The sequence below is a fragment of the Onychostoma macrolepis genome, chromosome 16 (assembly GCF_012432095.1).
Source record: "Onychostoma macrolepis isolate SWU-2019 chromosome 16, ASM1243209v1, whole genome shotgun sequence".
Lineage (NCBI taxonomy): Eukaryota > Metazoa > Chordata > Actinopteri > Cypriniformes > Cyprinidae > Onychostoma > Onychostoma macrolepis.
In genome coordinates, this window is record NC_081170.1 from 17,515,768 (window position 1) to 17,541,338 (window position 25,571).

Consider the following 25,571-nt stretch of genomic DNA (forward strand, 5'->3'; position numbering starts at 1 on the left):
TTGTCGTAGTGCTGTTTTTCTGAAGTAAGCTGGTTTACTCTTACTTGTAACAGACTGGCATCATTCATCTGAGACCGGTTGAATTGAAGCTGTCTTTTCTGTGTTTTTTTGTTCTTCGCCAGCTGTGAGCACTCGTGATGGCATGATAAATGATAAATACACAGTTCAGCAACTCTTCAAAGAGCTGAGTAGTAAAGCTCAAGATGGCTTCCACTCAGCCTTCCCTGATGAAAAGACCAACATATCTAGTCACAAGCATCTGTTGTGGTTTGTATTCTGGACCCCAGATTTGGATACTGGTGTGTTGGTTAGTGATAGACCGATAACTCAGCCAGGCTGATTTTTGGCCCTCGTAGGACTACCAGAAGTGATCCTTCTGCTTAATGTAATTTCAATATATCCACATATATATATATATATATATATATATATATATATATATATATATATATATATATATATATATATATATATATATATATATATATATATATATATATATATATATTATTACAGACAACTTAATTTCTGAACTTATTTGTTTTGTTTTCTTTGTATGTATGAATTACTGTGGAACCCTCTTCCAATGCATATTAAATCTTCCCCGTCTGTGGATGCTTTTAAGTCTAGATTGAAATCGTACCTTTTTAGTAGAGCTTTTAGAACTGATTAGAGGGATCAGGTTTTGTATTTTAATGTTTATTCTGTTTGTGTGACTGTATGTAATGATGCTGGAAAGCACTTTGGTCAACGGTAGTTGTTTTAAAATGTGCTATAAAAGTAAAATTTGTATTGTATTGTATTGTACTTGGGTTGTTAAAGACATCTGATGAAAATTTCAAGGCGACAGCACCTTTAGAAATATATTTAATGAGAAAAATGGTGACGTGTTCAATACTTATTTTACCCGCTGTACAATATAATAAACAATTTAATATTTAAAAGTTTTTTACTTAAAATGATTAGTTTGTATTACAAATACATATACATATATATACACATATATATACACACACACACACACACACACACACACGTAAATGTTAAAGTTTCATTTACAATAAAAATATAGAATGTAAAAATATTTCTACACATAAAAGGAAAAATATAATAAATTATTGCAGGGAGGTGCAGGTTGTGTAGGTCTACAATCTTGTCCCTGACATCCTTGGACAGCTCTTTTGGCCATGGTGGAGAGTTTGGAATCTGATTGATTGATTGCTTTTGTGGACAGGTTGTCTATTATACAGGTAACAAACTGAGATTAGGAGCACTCCCTTTAAGAGAGTGCTCCTAATCTCAGCTCCTTGCCTGTATAAAAGACACCTGGGAGCCAGAAATCTAGCTAATTGATAGGGGATCAAATACTTATTTGACTCATTAAAAGGCAAATCAATTTATAACTTTTTTGAAATGCGTTTTTCTGGACTTTTTTGTTATTATTCTGTCTCTCACTGTTCAAATAAACCTACCATTAAAATTATAGACTGATCATTTCTTTGTCAGTGGGCAAACGTACAAAATCAGCTGGGGATCAAATCATTTTTTCCCCCACTGTGTGTGTGCGTGTGCGTGTGCGTGTGCGTGTGTGTGTGTACACACACACACACGTCTGGTTTGCTATCCTTGTGGGGACTCTCCATAGGCGTAATGGTTTTTATACTGTACAGACTGTATATTCTATTGCCCTACACCAACCCTACCCCTTACAGGAAACTTTTAGCATTTTTAGATTTTCAGATAAACATCATTTACTGTTTTTAATAAAAAAAATTCCCTTGTGGGGACCGCAGGCCAGTCCCCACAATGTCAAAAATTTCAGGTTTTACTATCATTGTGGGGACATTTGGTCCCCACAATGTAGCATAAACAAGTACACGTACACACACGTTTGTTTTGTGAAAAGTGGGGACATCCCATAGGCGTAATGGTTTTTATATTGTACAAACTGTATGTGCTATTGCCCTACACCAACCCTACACCTAAACCTACCCCTTACAGGAAACTTTGTGCTATTTCAGATTTTCAATACACTCCATTCTGTGTGATTTATAAGCATTTTGAAAAGTGGGGACATGGGGTAATGTCCTGAAAAGTCACCTCCTTGTAATACCTATGTCATACCCTTGTCATTGTACAAATTTATGTCCTCATTTGTCACAAAAACGCACACACACACACACACACACACACACACACATACTCTTACACACAACTAAAATACAAAATTTAAATGAATATTTACATATGTATATAAAGTAATAATATATAGTTTGATTTAGAAATGGACACAAAACAATATTACATAACCAAGACTTCAACCAACTTTACCACAAACCAACCTGGAGTCAGCCAACTTGGCCACAGTGACCTTACTGGTCAACCAGCATTGCTATTACATCTCTGTAGGTGAACACCACTGACCCACACTAACCAGCATGGAAATTCATTCTGGTCTAAGCTGGTCTTGTCAGCAGCGTTCATGCACAGTGCCTCATTTCTCCTTGGCTAATCTCACTCTTGCTCTATTCCTAATGGATATCTCCCCCCTCTCATCCGCCTCTCTTTCTGGAGTGCGGTATCATTACTGTAGCTCCATATGAGTTTTCATTGACAATCGGTTGCTGGGTTCAGCAATAACACTAGTCAGAGTTCTGGGCTCCTGAGGGCCCCAGTCCGAGCTTGAGAGTGTGTGTTAAGCAGTATTGATTGTGCACAGAGACGAGCGAGCGTATTTCACATCCTGCTGTGATTTCTCTGCCACTGGTGCTCTTTGTCGTAGATATATGAGGTCCTGTAAAGGTGCTGATGTGAAGCCTGACGCGTAATTCAAAATTTCTGTGTGGCTCTGCGCACTGTCTGCTGTTCAGAAATCTATATATATGTATCTGTTCGGGTCATGAGATAAAAAGTTGGTGAGGGTGAGCATGTGCTATTGTGTGCGTTTCTACCTTGTCACCTCCTACCAGCTGCTGTCTTTCTATTTTTCTTTCACTGTCCTCTGCCTGAACTCGGCCGCTCAGCATCGCCACTGCCTGACACCTCAGCCATACTAATGACAGCGAGGTGATGGAGAGAACGATAGAGGGGGGAGTGATGGAATACACCGGAAGGAGAGGAGGAGACAGCACATTATCGCAAAATTATGTTTACGTTGCAAATAGAGGAAAGCTAGATAAACTTTTATAAACAGAGAGACCTGGGCTAGTTGTCATACAGGGAATTTGTCATAAGTGTGGGTTTTCTCTAGCAGTGGTTTGCACGACCGTTTCGAACATCTAGCTTAAAATCCATTTAAATTAGAATCATTTTGTTGTCCAAAACTTTTATTATAGTATTGATTTCAATGTTATATAACACTGTTGAATGTAAACTTTAGCATATCTCAAAATGATTATCCATTTGTTATACCGTACATGATGTTGTGATGCATTCTACATTCGCTTTATTAAATAGAATTGTAAATGGTTTTAATGGTTTAGTTCAGATTTATTTAGACAAAATTGTGTAGAATAGCATATGTTTATTAGTTACTTGACCATAATGTACAAATAATTATCTGGTATTCTTATCATCCTCATCCCTAGTAGTTTTGTCAGTTTAAATCAGCAAAAAAACATTGATTTCGGCTTCCTTTCCATCCAGTTTTTAGTAGTAACCCAATAAACTAATAGAGTATTTTGGTGGTGTATATATAGTTTTATAGAATACTCAATATGTGAAATGCATTATGGTGTTGTTTCTGAAAAATCAATTAACTAACAAAGCAAAAATATGTCTACTACTTTTTAAAACTACATCCCAAAAACTTCAACACAAACCTCAAGTATGGTAACAAATGTAAAACAATGAGCTTCTTACATCACAACACAACAAATAACTAATGATAATGACAAAACAGCAACACAAGTTTAAATAAAGTCAGCAAACATCAACACAACAATCTTGTAACATCATTTATTCTTGCTGCAATGCATGTTGCGAGCTCAAAAATCCTTAACATTTCAGCAGTATTGTTCAATATGAAATTCTTTGTCCACAGACACCTGTATTTTACAGCATTTGGAGGAATTCTATTGGTCTAACATAAGTTTTTAAGTAGTTTCAGTTAAGTAATTCACACATATGAGTATTCGCGACTAAAAAGGTTCTGTCAACTGGAAAATATGCAGTTGCTTTGTTTTTTACAGTGTAGTGTAACATCTTGTCCTGTTATTAGGGCATGTTGCCACAAAAGTCCAATGCATGTTCAATGACCTGAATCTTTCCTGGATGACGTTGTTGGAACAGCTATTTTGCAGCCAAGATCTTAATGTATGTGCCTATACACAGACACTGACCTTCAAAACTAAACCTACCCTGAGAAATATCCACTTGAAGTAAAAAGTGACACCAAGCCCCGGTGTCCCAAAGGACACTTCTCTCTCTGTATTCCTTGAAGAAATAAGCGAAAAAAAGAATAAGGGATGAAATGTGTTGTAGATTATGCCCAGAGCCCTTGTATTTTCTGATCACAGTGGAACGACTCAGGGGACCGACTCACCTGATTGGCCGAGAGTGCTGGTGTGTGGCCGGAGCACAGAGGCGTGTGCGCCTGCTGATAGGCAGTTGCTTGGCGACTGTGTGCTTTATGCTGAATGACATTACAGGCTGTGATTGATGCAGCCAGTGCCCAGCTGTGCATGAAGAAAGGAGAGAAAGAGGGAGAGAGAAATGAGAGCGAGAGAGAGGGTGGAGCAAGGATTTGTCCGCCTGGCTCATGCTAGTAGAAGAGGTGTAATAACTATAATTACGACACAATTTAACGCATTAAACAAAGAGATTGACGCCACACCTACAGCTAGGAGCTTGTTTGAATCTCTGTGTGTGTACATGAATGAAATCTACATGTGTGCTAATCTAATAATAAAAACATAATGAAAGCATCTAAAAATAATGTGTTTGTAAGTTTAAATTTGCACATAGGCACTTTTTATATACAGAAAAATGATTTTTTTTTTTGTCAAACGGGACAAACAAATTAAAGCCTTCATTAGTGTGTAGTAATAGTTTGGAGCTCTATATGTAGAAGCAAGCTAATGAGCCTTGTGATTAATACACGCAAACATAGACACAAAAATAGAAGTCTTTGGTGCAAAGAGATGCACAAAGCTGAAACGTAGGGATAGTAGCGCAGAAGGAGAGATGTAGTGTGTGTGTGTGTGTGTGTGTGTGTGTAGGTGGGAGATAATAATGCTTTTGAACAGCCAAGATGTTGTGTGTTCTTGGCTGCTGACTACCTGATAGCAACAGCTTGAGTTTGACATGAAGCTCTGTAGTAAAAAAATACGAGTGCATTATTTATCAAAGAGCACCTGTATGCTGAGGTCACCTTGCCCAGAAACTGTCCACTTCCTGTTAATGATGAAGGGAAGATGGGAATGAAATAGAAGGAGAGGAAATGTGGATGATGAAACTTTAAAAAAAGCTGGATTCTGAAGAGTTTAGTTTTGTGTGTGCGTGACATTTAAATACTTTCTGGCGCAGTTTAATGTTTAATCTTCAGTCTTTTCTGTGCCATAATTCCTTAGCTTTTATGAGACCATATTTGTTCATCAATTAACTGTACAATAAAAATAAATAACTGCACAAATGTACTTTAATACAGGTCTGTTTTGATGTCTGCGGTACTGAAGGCTGCAGTTGCCAGCGCTCATCTACTGCTTTATTACGAATTGTTTTACAGATTACGGTGTTATTTGTGTTGGTGGTGTTCTTTTGAGTTATGTGACGTTGGTGTAGATTGCATCTCTATCTTTAAATTTGTAGTTGAATGTCACCTTGTGCTTTGTGTGCATCATTGCTCTAGAGAGTTTTCATCTCTTGGGATGTTGTCAGTCTGACAAATGTGTCCCCAATAGTTCAGCTACTGTCTAACTGTGATTTCTGTACTCAGGTTTATCATTATTGGTGTGAGAGACGTGTTTGGTCAAAAAGCGTGACCAGATATATCTTTGCATTATGAAGAGAAGTTTCACTCAGGATTGCACCGTAACACTCACTACAGTAGATGAAGTGTTGCCTTACAGTTAAAAGAGCCAGTCACCTTTAGAGGTAGAGGCATCATAGTGTTCTGGTTGTCCAACCAAAAGCGCAAGATGGATAAACACTCACTTTTGTGATTTTGTTTGGTGCTGTGGAAATGACACGCTGCACCTTTAAGGCAGACTATTTCTGCGGTTGCTCTCTTGATCTGTAATCTACATAGACATCTGTCTCTCTCTCCCTCCGCCTCATTCTCACACATCCAGTTCACACAAACACACACAATCTCATCTTTTTTCATTACCAAATATGTTTCACCTGAATGCACACTGAGAGACTGATTATAACACTCACGTTTGAGCTTTTTAAAACAATGATTCAGGCATAACAATTTTCATAAACATCTTATCACCCACTTTCTGTCTCTCTCTCTCTCTCTCACACACACACACACACCGACCGTCTGTGCCCATGGGCAGTACAGAAGCACGGTAATTGAACTGACATACCTACAGTGTATTAATACAAGTTTAATATGGCTGGTGTGAATGAGAGAAGAGCTGGAGACATAAAGAAGACGACAGGAGAGAGAGAGAGAGAGGGCGAGTTAGAAATGGGAGCAGCAGAGCAAATCAAAGCAAAATTAAATGGATTTGCATATTTCAATGAACGCCGCAGGTAGGCCTTCTAATTATTTCATTTTCCCTCAGCTCTCATTTCCTCACTTGTTCCTCTCAGTCGACAGACGGCCTGTTGGACTGTTAAAGATGTGTACTTTAGCTCCAGACTTCTTATTCAGGCCGTTTCAGCGTCTCAGCTAATGATGCACTTGCTGTTGCACTTCCTGTCCCTACATCATCCAGATTCATTTTGCGTCTCGGCCTACCTTTGTTCAGGTAATTTGTTTTTGGAAATGTTCCTTTTTCATTGAAACCCTCCCTTGGGACTGTTTCCCATAATTCAGTTTAATTCAGTTCTCAGTCTGTGGCCGTGACTGCTCACACTGTTGGCAAATCAATGAAGTGATGCTTATGTAGCCCAATTTTTTATGAATATTAGTCATAAATATTGTGGCACATATCACTAACATGATACGAATCATTGAGTATGCGTAGTGGTTTGAGACTTGGGGAAGAAGGGATTGTTTTGGTCTGTTGTTTAATGGATTTAGATGTGCTGGACACTCTGGAATTGTAATACTGGACACACAAAAATATGTGAGTGTGATTTTGTAAAAAGCACATTACTGGCGTATATTTTGCACCAGCAATGTGCCAAATCTAATACGCCAGAATCTAATGATGTTGTGAGGTTCCAGACTCATTGTGCAAGCAGGCTTTGGTTGAAATTGCAACACAATTCATGGTTATAACTAGGGCTGGGTAAAAATATTGATTTTTGTTCTAGTCTTCCCAATTTTGATTCTTAAAATCAAGCAAGAACAGTCTTTTATTACCTAGTTTAAGGGTGTGGGAAGTCGTATAGATTACCCAAAACTCACTTGACTGTGTAGTTTAAGCCGTAATGTTTTTTTTTTTTTTTTTTAAATGTATGTTTTCATAATGTCAAGTTGGAAAGTTCCTGCACTGTTTTTCAATGTAAGTTTGGGTCTGTATTGAAAATAATGGTCAGAGACATCTTTAAAGGGACAATTCTCCCAAAAATGAAAATTGTTATAATTTACTCATACTAAAATTGTTCCAAACCTGTATGAATTTCTTTCTTCTGCTGAACACAAAAGAAGATATTTTGAATAATGTGGATAACCAAACAGTTACTGGTCCCCATTGACTTCCATAGTATATTTCCCATACTATGGAAGTCAATACTATTTTTCACACTATGGAAGAATACTATCGGTTAAACACATTCTTCAAAATATCTTTTATTTTTTAAACTCAATCAGGTTTGGAACAATGTGAGGGTGAGTAAATAATGGCAGGATTTTCATTTTGGGTGAACTATCTCTAAGATGTATTTGCCAGCTTCATGTAAAAACAAACATGCAACCAGTGTAGTCCGGTGATGAACAGATTCCTCTAATGAACTGGTTCTTTGTAGTAAATCAAAGGCATGACCAGTGTAGCCTGAAACAAATGACTTTCATTTTTAATTTTACCTTTAGTTGTTTGTGCATGTAAATGATCCGCAAATTTACAAAGCACAAAGTCCACACCAAAGCGAGCTAATCTCTCAGAAAGAAAACACTTGCCTGAAATGCCTCGTTTATTGTCCTGCAGTTATTTCTGTGACTTGCTTATGTCACCAATTTATACATTTGCATAATGCCCGCCCTCTGGCTGCTTTGGTCCGCCTTCAAAGAACAGATGGGAAAGTGATTTTTCTAACAGTATGTTGAGGAAACTATGCTTTTTCGCTGTGAAGGCAAAAACATTGTATGAACTGATGCTATAGTTGCCATAGATATATTGTTCATAGCTGAAAACCTGATTATGGTAAGGAATGTAACATTTCTGACACATTCTATAAGTGGTGAAGCAATCAGATCAGACTTGGGCTTTTCATTGCCTGCAGCAATGCACGGTATGAGAAAAAATGTGTTTTTTACTTTAAAGGATGTAAATGTATTCTAGGAGACCCCAAAAATAAAATAATCAACTTGCATAATATGGGCACTTTAAAACAGTCTCAAACACTAAGAACGTTATGGATATACTGTACAACAAAATGGATATTATAACTGAAATACACTCAATTGAATCAGAATCGTGATGAACGGAATCAAATTGACTCAATAGCTTGTGAATCACTATTGAATTGAATCAGGTTATCTGTATTGATACCCAGCCATAGTTATCTCAGATGTGAACAAATCGAAGAGAGTCAACCAATATACTTCAAAAGCTCAGTGCCTGTCACCCATCTTCTAACAACTCTATAATTCAATACCGTGTATCTACGGATGCTGTATTCTTACAGTACTGTCTCTATTTCTGTATCTCTAAGAATGTTGGGATGTTCTGTCATACGTTTCTGACAATGAGGATACATTAAGTGAATCTGTATTCAGTGTCTCTGACAGTGACGACATATTCTGCCATTTCATAATCTTGTTTTGAAGCCCAATGTCATTATAACTTGTATCATGGTTTGGTTTTATTCTTTCAGTATTCCAAGGCCATTTATATTTTGTTTTTGTAATTTGATTTGCTTTGATTTGTATTGGGTCAGAGGAGATGCACATTTGCCGTTATATATGGGTTTCAGAACCCAAGTAAAGATATTAGATTCAGCACACAACAAACAGAACAATTCACCATATTTAGATTCACGTCCTGTATATTTATTCAGGATGATATACATCTAAATAGTTAGTTTTATATTTCTATTGACTATTCAGCCTAGTTTTGTCTGCATGCATTTGACTGTGGGTAATAAACCAGATGACCAGGATACAGATGTAAACCTGGAGTCTTGATTCATCCTAAAGTGACTGAATTGCTTATTTATTGATTTAAGAGTGCCTCTCCTTATCATATGACCCTGTTGCTGAACGGATCACTCATTTTAGATTCACAATAGCAATAAGATCCCTTTCAATTATTTTTCTTTATAATTTAATTGGAATTGGAATTTAATTATGCAAGTTGAATAATGAACTCATTTTAATCACTCTAATACTCTCAACAGTCTGGATAGGTCTAGAAGCGCAACTCTTGATTAATTGTGATTACAGTTACTTCCCATGATTCTTCATCCCACTCCTCGGTCTCGTTTTAACACGATCATGTGCTCCGTCTTTCGCTTTTCTCTCCCAGACACCTCCGTCATCTCCATCCTCACAGCATAAATGTCAAATTAAACGGCTTCCTCTTCGTCTCGCACTCTCTCTCTCTTTCTCTGTTGCCCTCTCCTTCTTTTCCCAGCATGCTGGCTTGTATAAAAGGTTGTTATGTGAGTTAGGTGTTAATTGGTTGCTGAAGTCCATTAATATTCTCCTTGCGACTTTGCTCGTCAAGAGCCAAGCGGGGAAAACTGATGAGTGTGTGATTTTCCTCCAGAGAGAGAAAAAGAGAGAGCGCGAGGGAAAGAATGAGAGAATGATGGAGAGGGAGGAAGAAAGAGCAAGGTTCAAAGCCTCGCTGTAAGGTCATTGGCACAGAAGGAAAAAAACGGAGTTATTTAGAAAGGAGGAGACAGAGCGACGGTCTAAGAAGGCGAACAGAGAGGGAGATAGACAGAGAGAAACACTGTGTTGATAAAAAGACACTAAAGGGCACTATTCAGAGAGGAACAGAAAAGGAAGATTATGTTATCATATGGAAAGAAATAGTTCTTTTGTGGGCTGATAGATAACTGGCAGAATGGGGACGAGACGAGAAGGGATGAAGAAAACAGTGTGGTGATCATGTTCCCGTTCTCCTGTTCCTTTTGATAAACAACATGCAGTGCCGCTCAATAGGCTCTGATCCCGGGGAGAAACAGCACACGGGCGGCTCTCTCAGAACCTGCGAGAACACGCTTCCTGTTGACCAACTTTATTCGAGAGTGTTTGTCTCTCTGCAGGTGTGTGTGCTTACAAGTGTACTTACTAGCTGACAGTAGCAATGCTAACTTGACCGCACTGCAGTGCAAAGATAGACTGTCAAAATGACAACTTGTATAGAAAATCAATTGAATCTTTATCTAATCAATCAAAATTCAATCAAAAAGTGTTTTTTTCCCCTCAGTTTTACTATTGGTAGGGATGCTGCATTTAGAGTGGAGTATCTTTTAGAGTACATTTAGTCATTTACCAGATGTTTTAATCTGAACAAACTTACAAATGAGGAACATCACACAAGCAATTTATCATATTAATAATGTCGCTTTTTCAGTAACAAGCTACTGGGGAATATGCAGCAATGTAGCGTGACAAAACAGCTACATCATATTTGTCACACTGTATCTTTACAGCCTACTGGGCTGAGGCGATGATCAAATGATAATCAGTCCGATTCATTTTAGTGAATCAGTTCATTCAGGCAGTTCGAACAGAAACTGTTCACTGGTTTGTGTCTTTGTGCATCAAATTACTTGAGCACCAAATTAACATATCGTAGTGTTTTTTGAAGGATTATGTGACACTACAAAACTTTCAAACTTTAAAATGTTTAAAATAAAAAAAGTCATTTTAAATTGTAATATTTCACAACATTACTGTTTTTATGTGTTTATTTATTTTGAAATAAATGCAGCCTCGGTGAGCATACGAGAATATTTAATTGTTTTAAATTGCAATTCATCACTGTTTAATTATAAAACTATAATCTGATAATCTTTTTTTCTGTTTTAAAAGAAGCTGAGCTTCTGTGTTGACAGCTTCATTATAATAGAAACGATTCGGAGCGTTCAGTTCAGACCGGGTGTTAAGAGGGGAATTTTACTGTAGCTGTTCAGTGCTGTAAACAGCGTGTTTGTAGGGGGTGACCGGGGTTAGTTAATCTCCAAGTGCTTTAATAGCATCTCACAAATTGAGACTTCAGCAGGACTTGGATTTCTGTTTTGTCTGTATTTTTGTTGTGAGTCGACCATGTGCGTGCGCCTCCGGGTTTGTGTGTGTGTGTTTGTATAAAGGGTGATAATTGTGCTCATAGGTTTAGAGTTCGTGTGAGGTTTTAATGAGAAGAGCTCACAGGAAGCTGTCTGATTGAGTAATGGCTGCCGGCTTGGCATAAAAGCCTGGCACTAACAAACAACAAGACTCAGAAGGAAAGAGACAGAGAAAGAGTGCCAAGAAAGTCTTCCACACACACTCAGGGCCATGCTCACTCGTTTCGTTCTCTCTCGCTCTCACTCTACGCCCTCCTTCTCCTCCAAGAGACTTAAATTCACCACTCCCCCACCCACACGCATTATTACATAGCCTGAAGGACAAAACGCAAATTTAATCTGTGATAAGCAGAACATAGGATCAGCGCATCAAAAATACCCTGCACCTTTTCTGCTGATGCACCAGGATTCCTGCACCCACGGACACCCACCTTCCCACCTGCCGCCTCGGGCTTTCCTGGACCGAACCTTTGGTGCTGGATTAAGTTTTAAGAGCCTTAATGTCTACGGTATCACAAGCAGTCAGAGTGTGTATGAGGCATGCATGAGTTTTTAACATTACCCTCATGCAACTGTTAACTCATGTCCCTTAAGTGCTTTGGCAACATTTGGTCTGGTGTGATGCCAGTGAAAAATGAAATGATTGGGATGCAAATTAGGAGAGTGGAACAGGAAAGTGGACTGTGGACACAGTCTTGTGCTGCACACAACTGTAATGAATACACACACAGCCGCATCAGCAGTAATAAAGCATAAAAAGTGAGAAGAGGAAATGAAATGACATCTGTGCTTCAACAAAAGTGACAGTTTTTTAAACAGATGGACGTGGCTGTGTAGGGATGTAGTCAAGAGTCATCCAGAAAAATAGTCAGCTAGTTGTGTTAGTGTTACCAAAATGCACATTTATACAGTATTCAGTAGTAGTAGGTGGATGGATGGATGGATAGGTGGGTAGATAGGGAGATGGATTTGTAAGTAGATGGATGGGTGGATGAGCAGGTGGATGGATGGGTAGGTAGATAATGTGGATAGGTACATGGTAGGTAGATAAACAGGTGGATGGATGGATGGATATGTGGGTGGGTAGGTTGGGAGATGGATGGATAATAGATAGATGGATTGATGGATAAATGGATGGGTAGATGGAAAGTAGGTAGGTGGATAGATGGGTGGGTGGATGGATAGGTAGGTAGAGAAGTGGATGGATGGATAGATAAATAGGTGCGTATGTAGAAAGGTTGTTGGATAGGTTGGTAGATACATGGGTGGGTGGATGAATAGGTAGGTAGATGGATGGATTGATGGATGAATATGATGGTGGATTGGTAGGTAGATAAGAAGGGGCATAGGTGGATAGGTAGGTAGATGGTTAAGTTGGTGGATGGATATGATGGTGGGTAAGTAGGTACATAAGTAGGAGGATAGGTAGATAGGTGAATGGGTGGATGCATTGATTGGTTGGTGGATAGGTAGGTAGGCGAATAAATGGGTTGATGGATGGTTGGTTGGTTAGTTGGATAGATAGGTAGACGACAAGATGGGATGATGAATGGATAGGTAGGTAGATGGACAAGTAGATGTATGTATTTATGGATGATGAATTTATTTATTTGTTATGCAGAACCTGGATTGAATTCCTTTTGATTTAATCAACTAATTGACTAGTCTGTCCACATTCACACAATCTTGCTATCCTCTCTTTAGTCCCCTGTGCACACACTGGAAACTATTCACACATGAATACACACAGACTCACGCATTTATTCGCACGTAGCTTAGTATAGTACAGAAAGTACAGCACGTCACAAAACAAGACGCATTCATTTAGAACATCCCTCGTGACTTTGTGAACACTCTCTGTGTGCCATACAGATAAAGACTGATCAGAAAGAAGCTGATGACCCAGAGAGCTTTACCAAAACACAACCAACTGCAGAACTGAGACTGAAAGACAGTGAAGCTCATTGACTGACTGACTGACTGTTTTGCTTTCTGAATGAGTGCTATTGTGAACTCTCACCCTCCCCTGCCCTTTACCAAAATAACGATATGTGGGATATGCATCTGCCAGCACGCACACACTCAAGTATATATACCAGGGTTCTCTCTCAAATTGGGTCTGTGCACTGTCAAGAGAGGTTATACAAGCATCAAGCAGATTACTCAAGGAGTTTTGGACTACGAGAAAGAAAAGAAACTATACTTGAAAGAATCGGAGAACCTTCCACCGATGGACAGCTCAAGAAAAAGAGAGAAGGAAGAAAGGAAAGGAGAGATGGATTAACTTTGACTCAACCTTGGTGGAGTTAGGGGAAGTTGTGTGACGACTTTGGGGAAAATCGAATGGAATCGGGCAGTTACCTGAGGCGCATATCTGAAGTTGTGCTCCCACACAGTGAATATCAGCTCTGCCAATCACTGTGTGTGCGTTAGAGAGGATCCCGGCTGTGCTCAGTATCACGGTGTGCTTAGAACACTAGTATGATTGGCTGTTCTTGGCTTTAAGACACCTGCGCGCATGGTGCGATAACACATAGCTCTTTGTTAGGGATCATTTTGGACTTCTGAGCCAGCTCTTCAAGTTCCTACTGCACATGGTTTTCAGTGTTTTAGAGCAAAACCTTTTATTATTTCGTACATAGATGTGTGGTATGCAATCTCAACTTCAATTCCATGTCAGATTAGTTATAGATTTGGTTATACGACGCAAAACACATCATCGATCGCCTGTGTTTGCTTCCATTGTTGCGTGCAGCCCTTTCTAAAGTCACGCAAATGTGGTTCTTTAACTTCTTACAGTTTAAATACTCATTTCAAATCTGCTGAAAACAGTTAGCAGATTAGATAGCACATTGATTTATGATTGTTTCAGTGAGCCAGACTGTGTTTGCGGTATCACAGTGTCGTTCTGGCACCGAGGTGCGCGTCATGACGAGGTGAATCTCAGCAGGCTCTGCCTCATCACAAAAAACAAACTCGCAAAACCAGACAAGGTGTGAGGAGAAAAACAAGAATTTCATAAGCGAGCACTTTTGTGGGATTCAAATCTGGGATGTGGTTAGCCGGCTACCGTTTCAGATATAAACACAACAGCCTTCTGCATAACAAGTATGATATTATCTAAAAGCGACCACTCCATTAGTGTTCGCAACGTTCCAGTTTAGTCTTTGAGTGCTAATAAGTGGTTTGACGGGAAAGTTAAGTGTGGAAATTGCCACACGATAGGAGTTTCTTTTTATTCTTGAACGTGGAGGATTGTTTTAATTAGCCGCCTTCGGTTGCGATATTAGTTGCTTGAGGATTAAAACGCAGCCGCTAAAGTGATTTAGTTAACCCTGCGCTTAAAGAGCACTGGTGTTTAGTGTAGTAATTTTGCTGCGGTTTCAGCTGTGTAGCGTGTGCTGAATTGTGCAGTCATCAACCACAGAGGCTTCATTGATCAGCTACCGAGCCTCAATACACAATGAGACGAGGCCAGCGATCTCGCCTCCTCTCCTCCACTCCATCCCTCCTGCTGCGATCCCTCGTTCTGCTCTCCCTCTGCCGTGAGTTGTCACATTTCTTGCTTTACTTCTCCATCTGTCTCTTTTCTCTCGGTAATTCCTCAGCACACCTTGAAATGAATCTTTCTCTTTCTGTCTGTAACCTTATGAAACCCAAAGCTACTTTCATTTCTCTTCATCTTTCTCATCTCGGCCTCGGCCTCTCTCTTTCTCTTTATTTTCGCCAGTCCCCGTCTCCTTAGACACTTCTCTCTGTCCTTCTCTCTCACTCCGCCTCAGAGGAAGATAATTTATGGGAAGGAGCGAAGAGATGCGCGTGTGTGAAGAGAAAAGAGGATACGGGGAGAGGAGAATGGAGGCCGAGCCAGCTGGCAGATTTATGATTGAAGGATCAGAGAGGAGTGTGGACCAAAGACAAAAAGATAGAAATAGTGGTGTCATGCACTTTTTTTCCTTCTCTTTTTTTAAATGGGGACCAGAGGAAGTCTTGACTCACTCAGTGCCTTAGGCAAGAAAATACATATACTTTTTTGTTTTGTTGTACAAATTACCAGTTGCATATGTAAATGCAAAATAGAATGCATTTTTCATTTACCATGCAAAGAGACCCGGGTTCAAATCCTGACCTAATTGGCTCTTTTGAAATAAAGCAAGCAAAATTGCAGCAGAACTTGACAGCCTGTGATCAACCCGCATTTTCATTGTATGGAAAAGGTTTGACATTTTGATAATGATCCTTTTTGTGTTCCACCAGAAAAAAAGGGCATATGAGCTTGGAGTGACATGAGAGTGGGTAGATTATGATGGAATCTCATTCAATTGGATTGACCACATTTAGATTGCTGCAGCATTTTAGATAAACACTTTGCTTCTTAATTATCAATGAACCGAATAATGTTTTTGGATGTTTAATTGTACGTTCATTTTCCATTACTTTTACTATTATCTAACGCTCACTTAAACACCAATAATTTTAATAACACTGATAAATGTCACCTTTAGCAGATCTCAAAATATCAATGTTGTTGTGAGGATGAATTCACTTTTATCATTTATTTATTTATTCTTCCATCTAGTATAGAACTTTAATATCAGCTATTTGCAGATAATTATTCATAGCATTAATAATGATCATCTTTTTTAATATTATGCAACTTCTAAGACGCTTATCAATCAATTTGTGAAATTTGAGTAGATGAACTTGTTAATACAGCCAGATGTTCTTGAATTGACCAAATTTGGACTGCCGCCCTATTCGGATGGTAATTGTTTTTTAAAATAAATTTACATATTTCCATAGTGATAAAATTCATGCAATTAGATGATGATTTGGTGATGCTACAAACTTGCATGTTCAACATGACTAATAGGAAAGTAACTATTAATTCATTTAAATATCATTTTAGTAATAGGAAAATTGATGCACTATGGTTATATGCGTTTCTTGCATTTTACCTCACAAATTGATTGATGTCATTTTAAAAATGAGGAAATTAGCAGAAACGAGTTACACAACCTCTTATTTACAGACGGCAAATTTGACTACTTGTTAAAATGATTAGTCGTTGTAAGGCCTAATTTATATGAATAATAACTTGTATAACTCATTAGATGAAGGTCGACATAGGAAGGGCAAGATGAAGAAGCAATGGAGAGTTACGGCATGTGGAAAACTCCGAGAGAACAGACATCTTGTAGAAAGAAGGGAAGAGAGGAGAGGGCTAAAACAAGAGCCTGAAGTTGAGAGGGAATTGTTAATACAACCATTAAAATGTGCTGAACACTGGGGAGGAAGAAAACGGCAGTATAACAATGAGGAGAACGGGACGAATGAGCAAGAATACAGACTCTGTAGGGACACAGAAAGGCAAGAATGAAGGAAGGAGATATGACAGTGGCTTTATGGAGGATAACCTCAAATTCACACAGGGACTTTTGCAGTTAAAGAGAACTTGTATTCAAGAGGAACCTCAAGAAAACCCGAGATTGGCCATTTTATGGTTGTAATTGCTGCTTTTCCCAGAGTATGTGCACTTATAGCTCAGCAAGGACATTGTTGCTCCTGTTCTCTGTGAGTCACTACCTCAGGTTGATATGACAGTCTGTCTATACTTCAGACTTCTCTTGCTGTTTTCCTCTGCGTTTTAATAACATCGCATCTGGGGTGCTGGGCCACATTGACAGCAGCAGCAGAAGTCCTCAGTCTAATTCAAACCCGAAATAAATGCGTGTTCTGATGTAAAATAAATAAGAACTATTTAAGGGTGCACATCCACATACATTGGTTATCTGTCAATTGTTTTTTTGGGGGTACTGGCAAATATCTGATAAGTAATTTTAGGTGCCTGTGGTCGCATTTAGATTACCTTTGCTGTCATCTAACATTGAAGTTCATCTTTAAAAACATTATTAATTTATAAAATAATAATTAAAAATGAAAATCCATGCTGTACATTATAATGTTGTGATGCCAAAATTCACTCGCAGCATTTAAAAATGATTGATTTTATTATTGAGTTATAAAATTAGCAATTTATTGGTCATAACATGAAAGTAACAATCAGCTTATTGATATAGAATATAATTTGTTTATGTCTAATCAGTTTACTTGTATAACGTGTTTCAAATTTCAGTGTCAAAGCAGCTTAACAGAAAACCATGAGGTAAATGTTTATAATATCTTAATATATTTGTGTCATATAGTTGCTTTTAGCAGATTACAACTGGGTGATAATATAGTTTTGTGACAATACAAGCAATCAGGCAGTTGAATATATATTGCCATATGTGAGTATACTATATGTGTACTTTGTATAACTTCCCTAAAATATTTCGGATTCTAAGCTATTTCTTGGTCGCTAATCAAAAAAGTTAGTGACATTTATTCCATAGTCCACTGTCAGATGTTCGTCCAGTGAAGCAGAATATGCGCTTTAGATAATTCTGGAGAACACGATCTTCAGGTTTTAAACAAACCCGTGGAGTTCATGCAGCCTGAGTGCTGCTGTCATTAAAGAGAAAGGGGGTCATACAGTACAAATACTTAGACATTCTGAAAGTCATTAAATTACATTTTCAATTCAACGTTTCATTTAAACTGTTATGCTGATAATATAATTTGTAATGGAAAAAAGTATTAAATTTAGAAAAAGGCTAAATAGAAGCAATTTCAGTGGTCTCAGACATTTGAACCCTGCTGTATATTCATAATCTCAGCAACAAAAAGCCATTCTCTGCACCAGCGTGTGTGTATGTGTGTGAGTGAGAGAGATAAAGAATGAGTCTTTAGCCTTGGCAGAATATGCTGTTATGTAATTCTCACCAATAAAGCATTTTTTCTCTAGCAGTTGAATGTGAGATGCTGTTGGGGATGAGAGCCAGGGTGACAGGATGAGTGTGTGTATGCGAGGAATTGTGGCGGTCTGGATTTCTGTGCTGGCCGTAGGCTAACTCTCCCAGGCTAGCCTGGTGTAATTGCCCTGTCAATTTCACGTAAGCCCCCTTTGTTATGCCCGACTGTAAATGTATCTGCAGTGCTTTGAAACAGCATGTCAGGAACACACAGGGGTCTCCGCACTGCTCCGAAAACAAACAAGTGTCCCCACACACACACACACCAAGAAACCAAGGATATCAGGGTCAGGATAACCTGAAGGATGTGGTCTAGAGAAATAAACGGCTGGATGGAGGGGAAAAGAGAGGGATGAAATGGAGTGAGGAGAGAGTGATATGACTGAAATATGGAGATAGAAAAGAGCAGCGCAAAACATGAAGGTCAAAAGAAAGAGAGCGCAGCGGTTATGGTGAGGGGAAGAGATAAGGGAGAACAGGAGCAAGAAATCACAGATGGAGCGATGGAACAGGGAATGAAAGAATAAACAGCATGAACAGACAATGAAACAGTGAAGAAAAAACCTTTGCAGATTCAGGACACACTGAAATGTTCTTAGATCAGTAAATACTTGTAAGAAAATAACCAAATATTTTCATTAGCTCCCTTTTTTGCAAAGGAATAGTTTACCAAAAATGACAATTCTGTCAATTTAACTCATCCTTATGTTGTTCCAAGCTTGCAAGACTTGATATTTTAAAGAACGTTGGGATCCAAGCAACAGATTCCGTTGACTTTCTTTGTATGGGATAAAATACATTTTTCAAAGTATATTTTGCAGGTAAACTATCCCTTCAAGTCAAAGCAGAAGAGTTTATTCTGTTAAAACGATCAGTTCGCTTTTTCATAGAAGATATAATGAAGCCATGGAAATAGAGGAAACAATTAGCAAGCTTTTTGTTAATGTTGTCATTTTGGGATTTTACTGACACCCTGTGGTGTGGATGTATCAAATTTGACTCCAAAAGTGAAATTGTCCATTAACAGTGAGGTTGCAGGACTAAATTGAGTATAATTCAGCTGGTCATGTGATCACAAATTTGTGTAATGTCAAACCTGCTCCATATAAAATAAAACTTCTTTTATTAGGTGACTGAAATATGTGGAGTATTTATCTTAAAGTCTATTTGGTTCTTTGTGTTAAACTATTTAATGAGGGGAAAAAATGACTGCGTGAACCTTCAATCTAAATAGCCAATTATTACAATGATGGCAGATTTTAAGTCACGGCAGTTTGACATTTCCAGTTCAGTCAAGACATTTACTTAAAATAATTACTTATCATAATTAAGTAAATGCATTCAGGAAAGCCATTTGCATGTCCTTCATTATTTTTAAAGTTCAATGAACTCTTCGTTTTGTACCAGCTTTAGAATAAGGATACGGATGAGAGAGAATATATGAAGGCAAGAACATGGATGTAATTAGACGAGTGGAACAAAGAGACAAGAGATGGATGTTCAGTCCATTTTCTCCTCTCTTCGCTTTTTTGCATGTCCTTTTCACTCCCTCCTTCCCTTTTTCCCTCCACTCCTCCTCTCTCTCGCCCGCCCGGACAAAGCAGGATGATTATACTGCGAGTCTGAGCTGCAGAACAAATCACATTTCTGAAGGAGAGAGATGGAAATAAACAGGCCCCTTGCTGGAGAGATAGCAAAGAGAGAGCGGGAGAAACACGAAAGAGATGATGAGGAATCCATGGTGGGGAGATAAAGAGGAGAAGAAGTTAAGGAAATGTAAAGTAGAAGAGACACGGAGGAAAAGTTAGGGAAGGTTACAAGGAGAAAACCAGAGCAAGCAAGTGACGGATGAAGCTGGTTACAGAGAAAAAAAAAAGGAACTTAGTGTGAGGGTGAAGGGGCTGAAGACGAGAAAAACGAGGCGAAAATGAAGGAAAGAGACGGGGTTTGATGTTAAGGAGGTGGGGGAGTCTGTGTAGGTGTGAAAGCGGAAGGGAATGAGATTAGCGAGGAAAAGCATGCGGCAGGAGAGGGAATTATGAGTTTTAGAAAGGAGAAAAGAAAAGAAGGGCAGGGGATAGAAATATGCCGGATTGAAGAAAAGACAAGGTGCTGAGGGAGATGGAACTGGGAAAGACCAGGAACAAGAGAGTGACAGATCGAGATAAAAAAGAAGAGAAGGGATTTGCAAGGGATTATGTTTTATTTATGGTGTGAATGTTTTTTTAACCACGTATGATTGGCAGAGAGCGAGATTCTTCAGAGAGATAGTTTTAATTTTAGACCACAGAGTGAAGGAAATAGATATATAAAGATAGCAGCAGGGAATCTCAGTCCGTCAGCTTTTCAGCCAAAGCTGCTTGCTCACTGATTACCTGAGACATCGGGTTAGGTGACGTCTGGGAGCTTCAGGTTGGCTGGAAAAATAAAACAAAAAAGTGATGAGTGACTCATGAGTTCCGAAGATATCAGGTGCTCACAGAGCGAAGCAGAAAGACTGAATTGAAATTGGATTAAAGGAAAGAATCAAAGGACGTCTTAATGTCTCAACAGCTCTAGTATTGTTAAACTTTGACGTGGATCTCTTAGAATGTCCTCATCTCTGCCAGGTTGTCTGCTCATTCATTTGAGAGTTATAAATGTGTGTGTGACTGCGTCTGGTGTGGTTCCACTGTACGGTGTAATTCAGCTAGTTAATCTCAAGCAGGGTGGTTGCTCATACGCCTGCTCTGTAGCTGGCCTTCTACCAAGTCACTAAATTGAACTCACCTCCATAATTCATGGCTGCTTTCTTAGTAGGGGAAGATGGGGAAAAATGCCCTACCTTAAAGAGACAGTTCACCCAAAACGATGAAAAAATGACGATTTGGGCATTGTTTACTCACCCAACTTACTCATGTTGGAAGTTACTGGGGTTCAAAGCTGTAGTTTTGGATGCCATTGACTTTCAATGAATGGACAAAAACAGTTTCTTCAGAATATCTGTGTGTGTGTTCTGAAGAAGAAAGTATAAGTCATACAGGTTTGGTTTTTGGGTGAACTGTTCCTTTAAGAACAGGTAAAATGACCTTCTACTTATTGTAAACTTATGGAACACCAAGGGTCTATCTGTAACTTGTTTTTATAATAAAAAACAAGTTTGTCACTGTACAAATCTAAATCAATAACTGTTCACATATCCTCTGTTAACAAATATACCTGTTAAAAACTTTTAATATCCAAAAGAAAATAAATTCACAGTTCACTATCCAATGAGAAACGCAATTACATTACAACCAAAAAACTTTTCAGATGGAATAAATCACACAAATGTTGATGTTCAGATAAAAAGTCAAGCATGTAAACTTTCCCCATCTTACTCTACTGTTGAACTGACATGATTTATTAATTTATTTACTCTATTTATGTAGTCTCTATTATTTAGATAACTGTATTATTTATATTTCATATTTATATTTACATTGAAACTCATTATTTATTCATTATCTCATTGTTTATTTATTTGCTCATTCTACCTATCTTTCTTCAGCATAAGGATTTGTACAGTTTGTGTGTATTGATACATCGCCCTCATCTGGTCAAATCTTGAAGTTCTCCTCCACATCCCACCACCACCACCACCTCCACCTCCACCTCCACCCCGCCAGCCTACTTTATTTATTTGCTTCTCATAGCATCAGTACGCCAGTCTGTTATCGATTTCTTCACTTTCACACCTAATCCAATTGTGAGCATGTTGTGTATTTTATCATGGTTTGTTTCTAATAGGGTCAAGATGAACCCATCTGCGGTTTCTTGTTGTTTTCGGCCTGCCGTCGGTGCTCATAAACTCCCGTGCCCACGATGCAGATACAACCGCAAACAACTCCCACGCAAGTTGTAGCGTTCTCGACCGGCCCCTCCGCTATTTTCCTGGCAGCTGTGAATGTGTCCAAACCCCACAGCTGTCTTTCTCCTGCCCCATTCCTCCCTCTACATCTCGCGCTGTGTATTTCCACCCCCGTCAGCGAGTTGGCGAGTTTCTCGAATGCCGTATTGGCGTCACGGCACGCTCCCCTCCCTCCGTGCCATTTGTTTTCCTGTTCGCGTCCCTTCATTTTGGTCATTTACATGAAGAGGAGACAGCTGGCGTGCGGCAGAGTGCATTTAACGGATGCTCAATTAGCCGTGTTTTGTTTGACTTCTCAATCAAACACATTTAGCTACTTTTGTTGGGAATTTGGCCACACTTGTTTGAGTTCTGTTAGGTTTGAATTAGGTTTTTAATTGCCTCCCATGCATTCACAGACCTTCTCTTGATGTATAGTGCTGTTGGAACAATTAGGAGCCATTAAAACAATGGCGGCCAAGTCTGCGGACGCCCGAGTGCTGAGTAATAACAGTCATTAGAATAATAATTGGGATAGCAATGGCGGTGCCGATTGTCGTGATATGAATCACAATATTGATGCGGAGGACAGAAATAATAATGGCTACAATTACAATGGCAATTGTGCAAAATTTCAGGACGTCCTCAGTCACTGTCTCTCATTTTCTTCCCTGTTCTCGCCTCTTGATTTCAGCTCAATACCTCACCTGTCAATGTTTTATTAACCCGCTCTCCCTCCACGCTGAATTTAAGACAAGGGTACTCTGAGATGGATAGAGCCTGACAGGATTAAATTTAAATGAAGCCAGACGAGCGGGCCAACGGGTGACGGAGGATGCCGACTAGCGCCTTTATAGACTCTCCTTTATTTCCCTCCTGAACTTTCTCTTTTGTCGCTTTTCAGCAAAAACTCCATAATAATCCTAATTGTTCCTCTAAGAGAGGTTTTGCCTCTGGTCTATAACCAAGATGTCCTGATGAAACGTTTGAAGGCCACACTTTGAAAGGAGAAAAGTTTCACTAGTTTTGTTATTTGTACACTTGCAATGGTGCAATATTGGATAAACATGCATTGCAGAAGAAAGTCATGAGTTTTCACCACTCTGTCATTTCCACCACATTTTAAATGATGCATTGATGCATGCATTCCACTGTGGTGGAAATAATATTTTAAGCATTTTTGGAATAAAATCGTCAACTGGTCTTGATAAGGCTAATTTCATAGCTAGCTAGTATATTATGTACCATACAAAACACATAATTAACAAATATTTCTAACTTTTTACATAATTTGACAATAATGCAGCTTGATTAGAAATGGCACATAGTAAAGATATTGTTCTTATTTGATATTTAATTTTTTTTTCTTCATGTTTTGTTTTCTACTCGATACATAATTATTGGTTATTTTGTAAATGGACAGTTGTAATTTGAGTATAAATTGATTTTTGTTTCTCATAATAAATATTGAAACAATTTAAAGTTATTTCACTTTTTATATTATGTTATGAATAATGTTCAAATAAGTTAAATTTATTTTAATTATGGATTTTCATATTCTGCTTTGGGCTTAAGGTAAAACAATAAAATCTATACATGAAAGGCTTTTAAAAAGTAGCATACAGTAAAAAGTAAAATAAATGCAAAAATAAATGATGAATTCATGGGGAAAAGTTTCCTAGACAGTTTTAATATGACCTTCATATAAAAAAAAGTGGTAAACAAGTGCACTAACTTTACTAGTGGCAAACAGTTGTGATTTGTGTAAAAAATATTCTCACAATAAATACGGAAATGATTTATGACTATTTCACTTTTTTAGGTTATGATAGTTAAAATTATATTATAATAAAGGTAAATAATTTTGGATGAATTCAGAGTCTATAAAATAATACATTTCAATATATAAAAGGCTTTTGAAAAGTAGCAAAATACAATTAAATGCAGAAAAAAATTAGAAATTGGTGAGGAAAAGTTTCCAAGACAGTTTTGATCTAGAAAAATCAATTAAATGCAGAAACAATTTAGAAACTTGTGAAGAAAAGCTTTCAAGGCAGTTTTAATGTGATCTTTATATACAGTGAGGAAAATAAGTATTTGAACACCCTGCTATTTTGCAAGTTCTCCCACTTAGAAATCATGGAGGGGTCTGAAATTGTCATCGTAGGTGCATGTCCACTGTGAGAGACATAATCTAAAAAAAAAAATCCAGAAATCACTATGTATGATTTTTTAACTATTTATTTGTATGATACAGCTGCAAATAAGTATTTGAACACCTGAGAAAATCGATGTTAATATTTGGTACAGTAGCCTTTGTTTGCAATTACAGAGGTCAAACGTTTCCTGTAGTTTTTCACCAGGTTTGCACACACTGCAGGAGGGATTTTGGCCCACTCCTCCACACAGATCTTCTCTAGATCAGTCAGGTTTCTGGCCTGTCGCTGAGAAACACGGAGTTTGAGCTCCCTCAAAGATTCTCTATTGGGTTTAGGTCTGGAGACTGGCTAGGCCACGCCAGAACCTTGATATGCTTCTTACAGAGCCACTCCTTGGTTATCCTGGCTGTGTGCTTGGTCATTGTCATGTTGGAAGACCCAGCCTCGACCCATCTTCAATGCTCTAACTGAGGGAAGGAGGTTGTTCCCCAAAATCTCGCAATACATGGCCCCGGTCATCCTCTCCTTAATACAGTGCAGTCGCCCTGTCCCATGTGCAGAAAAACACCCCAAAGCATGATGCTACCACCCCATGCTTCACAGTAGGGATGGTGTTCTTGGGATGGTACTCATCATTCTTCTTCCTCCAAACACGTTTAGTGGAATTATGACCAAAAGTTCTATTTTGGTCTCATCTGACCACATGACTTTCTCCCATGACTCCTCTGGATCATCCAAATGGTCATTGGCAAACTTAAGTCGGGCCTGGACATGTGCTGGTTTAAGCAGGGGAACCTTCCGTGCCATGCATGATTTCAAACCATGGCGTCTTAGTGTATTACCAACAGTAACCTTGGAAGCGGTGGTCCCAGCTCTTTTCAGGTCATTGACCAGCTCCTCCCGTGTAGTTCTGGGCTGATTTCTCACCTTTCTTAGGATCATTGAGACCCCACGAGGTGAGATCTTGCATGGAGCCCCAGTCCGAGGGAGATTGACAGTCATGTTTGGCTTCTTCCATTTTCTAATGATTGCTCCAACAGTGGACCTTTTTCACCAAGCTGCTTGGCAATTTCCCGTAGCCCTTTCCAGCCTTGTGGAGGTGTACAATTTTGT

The 25,571-nt window shown here is 38.6% G+C and overlaps 1 protein-coding gene across 5 annotated transcripts in view; it reads left to right on the forward strand.

Annotated features, from left to right (window-relative positions):
- The window catches only part of cadm4 (cell adhesion molecule 4), a 132,221-nt gene that overhangs the window by 74,262 nt on the left and 32,388 nt on the right, over positions 1-25,571 (forward strand). For 2 of the 5 annotated variants that reach the window (XM_058746025.1, XM_058746029.1), the window contains exon 1: positions 13,739-15,122. The exons of the other annotated variants lie outside the window; for them this stretch is intronic. In XM_058746025.1, the coding sequence (XP_058602008.1) occupies positions 15,041-15,122 (82 nt within the window). In that variant the 5' untranslated portion in view covers positions 13,739-15,040. Of the gene's footprint in view, positions 1-13,738; positions 15,123-25,571 lie in introns of those variants that run through there. 5 annotated transcript variants of the gene reach the window in all.